Here is a 9,010-nt window from a genome sequence, read left to right as displayed (position 1 = left end):
GAGAGAGAGAGAGAGAGAGAGAGAGAGAGAGAGAGAGAGAGAGAGAGAGAGAGGAATGGGCAAAAATGTTTAGAAAACATCGATGTTTGCTCATTGAAAATAGTATTACATGTAGAGAAAATGTTAGGGTTTCTAGAAATTCTCTATCCGACAACCAATCGGTGCACGACTTTCTACATATAATACTACCCTCAATGAGCGAACATCGATTCTTTTTGCCCATCCTATAGATTGACAGATAGAAAGAAAGAGGGGGGGGGGAGAGAGAGAGAGAGAGAGAGAGAGAGCTTCTCGTCTATAATCGCACTTTGCGCTCTGTCTATGTATTCTTACGTCCATGGTTAGAGTAAAAAAAATATATTTATCTCACTTTAATTTATTGCATCAGTTCAGCAGTGCAACTAAAATGAACAGACTAAATGATTATTAGCGCTGCAGACGCAATTTTTACAAAATACCACGTACACCGGAAATGACGCATCGCATCGGCCAGCCCATCTCCACATCATTCGTAGCGGTTCGATTATGTTCGGATATTTTCGAATTCCTTCGGTCGTTTCGCACCAACCGCGAGCTCGCTATTTCCCTCTGTCTCTTTCCTTCTTTTGTGAACTGTCGTTCCCCACCACCGTTACTTTACTCTAGTCGTCTTGTTCTGCGCGTCGCTACGGTCGTGTCATTTGCGTGCGCGCACGTGTATAAGTTAGTGCGTATGGCCACTTTTTCGGATTTTGAATAAAACACAATGGTGATCTCACAGGAGATGGTCTCAAAAGCGGAGGAGATCGCAGATCAGGTGATGAATTTTTCAGTGCGGTTCCACATTTCCTACATCGCCACACGAGTCGCGATCTCGATTGCAGGTCACTCAAAAAAATCCGAGACGGGCAAAAGTGGGAGCAAGCAAGTTAGATTTTATAAAAAAAAAGTGATCGCAGCTACGCACAATTACCGTCAATATCATCGCACCTGCATATTTCCATGTTTGCACGTATCCGTGTTTTTTCACGAATTATTCACAAATTGTGCGTTCATGACGCGGATTTTCTCATTTTGTTTGAGAAAATTACAGGTTATGAAATTCACAGGTGTATGAGGGATTGGTCAAGCTGTACGAAGCCAGACAAAACTAGCTTTGCAATTTATCATTATAAAAGTAACGATCAAATTACGACCAGATTTTACGTCTTCTTTTTAGTAACCACTGTAGATATGCGATATGATTAACAGATTCTTCGAGATTTTTATACACTAAAGTCACATATGTCAATATGTAATTTATATGTATGACTATGACTTTCTCTTGATAATGATTGATGCTGTTATTTGTTGTGTATTTATGATTATTATGATTGTATTTAAGGGATGTTAGATTTATCATTGAGGATATTATGATCTAGAAGAATCGGATTGATGTTTGCATATTATCAAATTTCATAAAATATATAGATTGTTATCCTATTTCACAGACCTACTTTTATATACATTAATTTAACATATTATTCATCATTGGAGTAATTTAAGAAACATGTCAATCTAAATATTCATTTTGTATTACTGATTAACTTGAATTAACGAAGAATATAAAGACCCTTGCAGAATACCAGACAACAGGCAATAAGAACAGAGAATAGAAATTCAGATTGGTCAATTATTTCTATTCTCTGTTCCTATTGGCTAATGTCAATTTCTATTGTCTGTAGCCTGGCATTGTGCAAGGACCTTAAATGTAACAAAAGTGTAGTTCCCACCAAAAAATAATAAACTCATAAGATTGCCAAAGAATCCACTGTTGATAAGAATACAACTCTCCAGTTATTTTATACTTACAATCTCTAACAGCTACTTAATGAGATCTTACTGATTTTGTAATAAAATGCTTGTAATGTACTTTTTTATTTTATTACAAATAGTTAAGCTAAATGAATATAATTTCATGAAACATTGTTATTAATAATACATTATTATGTTATATCACAGGTAATTCGCAATGGCAAACATGTGCTTCCAACATTGGCAAGAGTATGTCTCATAGCCACATTTCTGGAAGATGGCTTACGAATGTGGTTTCAATGGAATGAGCAAAGAGAATACATGAATACTTCATGGGGCTGTGGCAAATTCCTGGCAACTGTGTTTGTGCTAGTGAATTTGGTCGGTCAGCTAGGTGGATGTGTCATGGTGATTGGCAGATGGCGAGTCAGCATAGCCTGTGGCGTTCTGTTCTTCATAGTGATCCTACAAACCATTGCCTACAGTATCCTGTGGGACATGCAATTTTTATTCAGAAATCTAGCGTTAATAGGGGCACTTCTGTTAGTACTAGCTGAGTCCAGGGTAGAAGGTAGATCACTATTTGCTGGTGTGCCCAGTCTCGGTGATAACAAGCCCAAGAATCTGCTACAACTTGCTGGCCGAATTCTGCTGGCATTCATGTTTATCACCTTGATTCGCTTCGAGATATCTATCCTGCAAATCTTGCAAGACATTCTTGGCAGTATTCTCATGGTACTGGTAACAATTGGTTACAAAACTAAGCTGAGTGCATTGCTACTTGTGCTTCTGCTCACTGGACTCAATTTCTATCATAATGCATGGTGGAGTATTCCTGACTATAAGCCGCTCAGGGACTTCCTCAAATACGATTTCTTCCAGGTAAGTTTAATTTTGTTGATTTGGTCATACATTTTGTCTATGATACTATCTTACAATTAAACAAAGTGAATGAAAAGATGGAAAGAGAGAGAAGCTCATTTGTATATTTATATTTTGTTGTAGACATTATCAGTTATCGGAGGCCTTTTGATGATAGTTTCTCTAGGTCCAGGTGGGGTATCGATGGATGAGCATAAGAAAGAATGGTAAAAGCGGTACTCCTAAAAGTGTGAGGAGTACGCAATTATTTCGGTTATCACGAAAGTTAAACATGTCTCCCATTCCTATCCCTTTGTATGCTCAAAAAAATCTTAGGCGATTCATTGTGTGTCAAACTTCGAAGGAAAAAATTCAGTATGTCAAGATATAATATATATCATTGGTCCAGCTGTATATTCTGTGTAAACTCCTGTGCCGACAACTGCCGATTCAGTAAATGTCATTGCGTAACTATTTTATATCTGATTACATGATTTATATTATATAATTATATACATTTGAAACTATATATACCGAATCGACAGTTATTGGTAGACATGTACGGAATAGTAGCCTAGGGCGATCGTTGTACGGTTAATTGAGAATCATTAACGAACACACACTACAACCAGATACTCGAAAAAATCCAAAATGATCAGTATAACACTTTATTTAAGATTATAAAATTAACGTGGAAAAAAGAAAACACACCGTACACAAAACAAATTTATATTATGAAAAATGGCATTGTATATATGACACTGCGGTCAATGGAGAAAATATATTTTTTTCCACGTGTTTTTAATTCGCTCACTTTTAATTGAACCGATTAATAAAACCGATAAAAGATTAACCGATAGCTCCAGGACTTAAGTTCTAATACCGACACCATGCTTCCGCATTGTCTGAAAATCTAATTTACAAATTCTCATTGGAGATATTTATATCGAGAAAAACTAATTTTATTATAATTTTTTAACTTAATTAAGTATCTGTAAAAAAATGTTTCACATTTGTTTCAATTATGTAATTAGGGAAGGAGAGAAATGAGAGAAAGACGTTAGTGAGAAATCACCAGATTAAGGGTCCTGTCATTAGTTCTAATTATACGTCATGCGAAAATAAACCGATCTTAAAATAGAATACGCGTTCGAGTCTCCTACATCAGTAAAGTGAAACAGAAAGAGTGCGAGAAAGACAGAAGGGAAGCGCAGTCGTATGAAGCAGTAAGGAAAGTGTAATGTTTCTTGACATTCATTATACAAAAGTGTTTAAGAAAAGTATCTAACGAGAGAAGAAATCAGAAAAGTTTGTGAAAGACATGAGAATCAAGAGTCAATATTGTAAGCGCGTGCCTGTCGAAAAAGGCACCACTATTTTATATGAAAAACCATTTGCCTATGTTGTAAGATTAGCAGTTCGCGACGAAAGATGCGACCATTGCTTACGGAGGTAATGAAAAGAATATATCGTTATATACATGCACACATGTATGTATATGTATATATTATATGTATGTATGTATATATATATATATATATATATATATATATATATATATATATATATGCACATATACATACATAATCTATAAAATAAAATCTATAAAATGTATTATATATATACATATATATAACTTTATATACATATATATGTACTTTATATATATATATATACATATATATGTGTATATAATGTATACCCAAATGGCCAAACCTACGCAAACAGATTTTGAGCAGAGTCTGCTACAAACAATTATCACGTAATTTTTAATGGCAGAAAAATAATAAATCCAACACAGGATTTATTATACCTAATTGTATTGCCAAACTGCCACCAGAAATATGACACAGTCTACTGACAGGCAATCTAAGCAGGTTGATACCAGAAACCGAGCAAAACTTGTTGCGCGGCAGGATCTGCGAGGTTTCTGCTGTCAATCTGTTCGCATTGCTTGTCAACAGACTTTGACAATGAAACATGAGCTGCATGCGAACATAGTTCGGCTACGATTTTGGTATAACTGTTGGACTCTGATCAAATTTGCTACTAATTTGCGTGCATTCCGCTATCAATTTGCTTACTGGATATATGTGGACATGGCATATTCATATGCACATAGCAAAAAAAACATGTTATAGTTGCGTCCCAGTTATTTTCAATGAGATCTTGCATTTATAAAGACCGTCTCACAACATTGCGTGCTCTGGTTCGTCAGTCATTTTTTATTGATATTCCAAGATTTTACGTAGTTATTTGAAAAATAGAGGACTTTTTGTTCAGGTTAATGTTCTATCTGCACATCGTAGTTGCGCTGAGAGTTGCCGGGTATTATATGTATATATTATATACACACATATATATATATATATATATATATATACACACACACACACATATACATACATATGTGTATGTACATCCGCGCGTGTGTATGTATATATATAAATAAATAAAAATATTTATATATATATATATATGTGTGTGTGTGTGTATGTGTACACGCGTGTATGTACATATACTTGCATTTATACATATATGTACATATATATAAATATTTTTATGCATATATATATATATATATATATATAATTATCTTGATAACAATTCTTCTATTCTTATTCCTTCCCATACAGCAGAGGTGTCCAAAATATATCACAGGGATATCCTAAAGATATATTTGGGATATGCGATATCTTCAAGATATCCTTATGATATATTTGGGATGTTCCTGCTGTATGGGTTCAATCCCTTATTTGAATAATTACTGAATATCATTGAGTATCATTTATTGAATATTAATGTTGTTTGTAGAAAATCAAGTACCATTCTGTTTTCTCTGATGACAAAACTATTGTGCAATGATTATTATACATACAATTTTTCTTCCATTAATAAGATTTAAAATAACAACATTGATATTTGTAATACGTTAAAGAAATACTATTAGTTAAAAAGATATTATTAATTTAGTAATATTATTGTATATTGTTATATATCTTTTTCGTGTGTATATTATGGGTATAAAATGATTTTTATATGCAGAGTTATAATAAGATATATATTAAATAAGAAATTATGTCAAATTCAAAAGTTATATATTAATGGATTTATGCGCGAATCTGTGTGAAACTTTAAGACCAAATAATTTTTTAAAAACATTACATTTTTACATTTAATAGTATAAACAGAAATTTAATATATTTTTAACTATATTTTCTCTATACATATCTGATGTTTACTTTTTCCCTTATATATCTAAAAGCCTATATATATTTTTTTCATTTTATATTAAAAAGTGTAAAAGAAACTATTAGAGAGAGAGTGAAAGAAAGAGACAGAGAGTGTGTGTGTGTGTGTATTTTCGACCTGGGTTAATCGACTCTGGCTTATTAAACTTAAGTTTATTGGTCGAATGTTTTCGTATAAATTTTGTAGCTAGTAGTGTCTTGTGACGTCATTAATCGATTTCATGTCGATTAACCCAAGTCTAGTCGAATACTATGAATGATTTTATTTTTAAGTTATAGTTTGTTACACTTTCTGCATTCTGCACACAAATTTGACTAAGAAAGTGTAGGAAATACAATACAGTATAGTCAAAAGCTGTTTCACGCATTATGCGCATTTTCTATAATAACATGAACTATAGATAAATGTGTGTATATGAATCTGTTTTCTATTGCTGAATTAGTGTACACTTTTGGGCCTTAAAAAAAGACAGATATACAGATAAAACTTGATGGAAAAAAGATGAAAGAGAATTAGTACAGCCAGTTCAGCAATAGAAAACAGACCTTATGTGAAACGGAACATGACTAAAACCCGACAAAAACAGGTACGTGGAATTCACGTCCCTATCACGTGGATGATCGACGTCAACATCCACATAAAACATCAATTGGATCATTCGCTCAAAAACGGTACTAAAATCCACGTGGAAAAGAAAACAGGTATCCACGTTAAATGTACATAATTTATATGAATCATATGATGGGCATTTTTCCAGAAAACGCTAGATATTCCTGAAATATTTATAAAATGTTCCTAAAATCCAAAATTAACATTCCAAGAATATCCTAAAATATTCCGAAATATTCATAGAATGTGCAAGGAATATTCAAATAACCGCAAAAAGTTTCACTTTTTTACAAATATTGGGGAATTAGTTGAAATAAAAATGTTCAGCATGTCAGACGTATGTATCGAAATTTTTCTTCGATTATCGTATGTGACGAATCAACCTTTCATACTTAGACCGATCCTTGGGTCCCAATTTTATATATATATATATATATATATATATATATATATATATATATATATATATATATATATAATTCCCAAAACCCCCATTAAACCAATGACTCAAATAGATTCATTATGTATGTATGGACATTTTTATCCTCTCACTATCATATTAATATTAAAAATTTAATATTAGTATTTAACAGCACTAAGACATCCGTTGCTTGCTCCTCCTTTGCCTTTTCAAATCTTACTGGGATTTGAATTTGGATCTGAGGCACCTTTGGATTATGAGTCTTCTAGATAGCACATGGACGTCCAGTGGACGTTCAAATTTTGATATTTGACGTCCATAAGACGTCCGAATAAAACCCAACAGACGTCCGGTGGACGCTAATAGGATGTCCGTTTTTATCTATTTTGGACATCCTTTATTCAAAAAAGGATCTACACTACTCAGATAGCACAGGATGTCCTATGAACGTCCATTTTATGTCCATTTTACGTCTGCACGTCCATGGACATGTAATGGACGTCTATAAGATATCCGATTTTGGACATCCGTTAATGTCTATAATTTGGATGTCCATAAGATATTCGATCTTGGACATAAATGTCTTAAATATAAAATTCGACTATAGTCCATACAGCACAGAACGTTGAAAAAACCTTGATGAGACGTTGCAACGTTGAAAATAGAAGTGTGGATGTTTTTTCTACGTGAAATTTAAGTTGATTTTTCAAAATTGATTACAAGATATTGCTGCAATGTTAAATATATATTGAACAAAAAGTACAATTTTTTGCAGCAATATTTGAGAAGCATTGAAAATTATATTATTGATAATATTAACGAAAAATGTGTTATATAATAATAATAATAATAAAATAAATTATTAAATTTTATTATATTAATTTTATTTTATTTTATTTTATTATATTTTATTATATGTATTATACATATTATATTACAATATACCATAACCATATATATTTTTCTTATTATTTATATGTAAAATTAAAATATGTTTAAGCAATTTTGTGCAAACCCTGAATATTCTTTTATTTTATAATATTCTCTATTATATAGAGTCTGACGCAAGCTACGATAACAAAAAATGCATAAAAACATTAAATTGGAAAGAATGATCGAAGTCATTTTGCAAATAACTAAATAAACTTTAGAGATATTAAATAAAACAAATAGGCGAATCAACGCATGTATTTGCTAGGTACGTTATAATATACTGTGAACACTGTAAGTATATATTTTATAAGCATAAACTGTAAAGGTGCAATTTCACGCAGCGAATAAAAGCTGGCGTTTCATCCCACTCTATCAATTTTCACCGAAATGGCGAATGTAGCAAATAAACGCTCAAAGTTCGATACAGTCCAACTTTTAGCGAATAAAATTTGGCGTTTACCACCACTCCATTAATTATCGCTAAAAAGACGAATGAAGACAGATAAACGCTCAAAGTTCGACACAGTTCAACTTCTCGCGATTTAACTGGATCAAGTGATTGTAATTAATTAAGTGAGTAAAATAGGTCATATAAATCCGATGAAAAATTTTGCATGCATAATTATGTATGAAATTTGTCCATACATAATTATGTATAATTATATTACATTATATATCATTATACAATTATGTATAACAATATGTATAATTACATATAAATCTATGCGTACCCAGATAGAAATGCGTGATTATCACGTTTCATCATAATGTGATGTCATACTGTGATTTCACCTTGATACCTTTTTAAAGATCATTATGTGATTAACATGACATGAGCACAAGATGTATATAAATGATATACGAATATGTCTAGTCCATCAAGTTTTGTTATCATAATATTATTAGATGAGATATTTTTCTGATCATCATTACATGAATGACATATGAGCAGCATATACGCACGCATTTGTATGCATTTTTGCAATCATCCACGTCAATATATGAGCGCGTGCTAAGCGCAACATGACATCATTTTTCTATCTGGGTAATTATATAAAATTATATATGAATTTATATATATAATTATACATGATTATATATATAAGTAGAATGAACAAATAACATATAAACATGAATAAACAAATTTGATATATAATAATA

General features: G+C 32.0%; 2 protein-coding genes across 2 annotated transcripts in view; both read left to right on the top strand.

The window, feature by feature from the left end:
* Positions 1-603: 603 nt before the first annotated feature.
* LOC116846814 (surfeit locus protein 4 homolog) lies at positions 604-3,439 on the top strand. Its single transcript, XM_032821130.1, has 3 exons — positions 604-796; positions 1,981-2,655; positions 2,779-3,439. The coding sequence occupies exons 1-3, from the start codon at positions 746-748 to the stop codon at positions 2,863-2,865; spliced, it is 813 nt and encodes a 270-aa protein (XP_032677021.1). The 5' UTR covers positions 604-745; the 3' UTR covers positions 2,866-3,439.
* A 483-nt stretch (positions 3,440-3,922) lies between these two features.
* The window catches only part of LOC116846813 (histone-lysine N-methyltransferase SMYD3), a 101,009-nt gene continuing 95,921 nt past the window's right edge, over positions 3,923-9,010 (top strand). Inside the window, exon 1 of the mRNA XM_032821128.1 lies at positions 3,923-4,086. Within this exon, the coding sequence (XP_032677019.1) occupies positions 3,956-4,086 (131 nt within the window). The 5' untranslated portion in view covers positions 3,923-3,955. The remainder of the gene's footprint in view (positions 4,087-9,010) is intronic.

The sequence above is a fragment of the Odontomachus brunneus genome, unplaced genomic scaffold (assembly GCF_010583005.1).
Source record: "Odontomachus brunneus isolate Ranch 3 - 2012 unplaced genomic scaffold, Obru_v1 Obru_scaffold_070, whole genome shotgun sequence".
NCBI lineage: Eukaryota > Metazoa > Arthropoda > Insecta > Hymenoptera > Formicidae > Odontomachus > Odontomachus brunneus.
Note: the sequence above shows the minus strand (reverse complement) of the source record. Positions and strands in the feature narration are given on the sequence as shown.

Coding starts and splice junctions, on each gene's coding strand:
- LOC116846814 (XM_032821130.1), top strand. CDS start 746: ATGGTGATCTCACAGGAGATGGTCTCAAAAGCGGAGGAGATCGCAGAT. Junction 797..1,980: donor CGGAGGAGATCGCAGATCAG/GTGATGAATTTT, acceptor GTTATATCACAG/GTAATTCGCAATGGCAAACA. Junction 2,656..2,778: donor TCAAATACGATTTCTTCCAG/GTAAGTTTAATT, acceptor ATTTTGTTGTAG/ACATTATCAGTTATCGGAGG.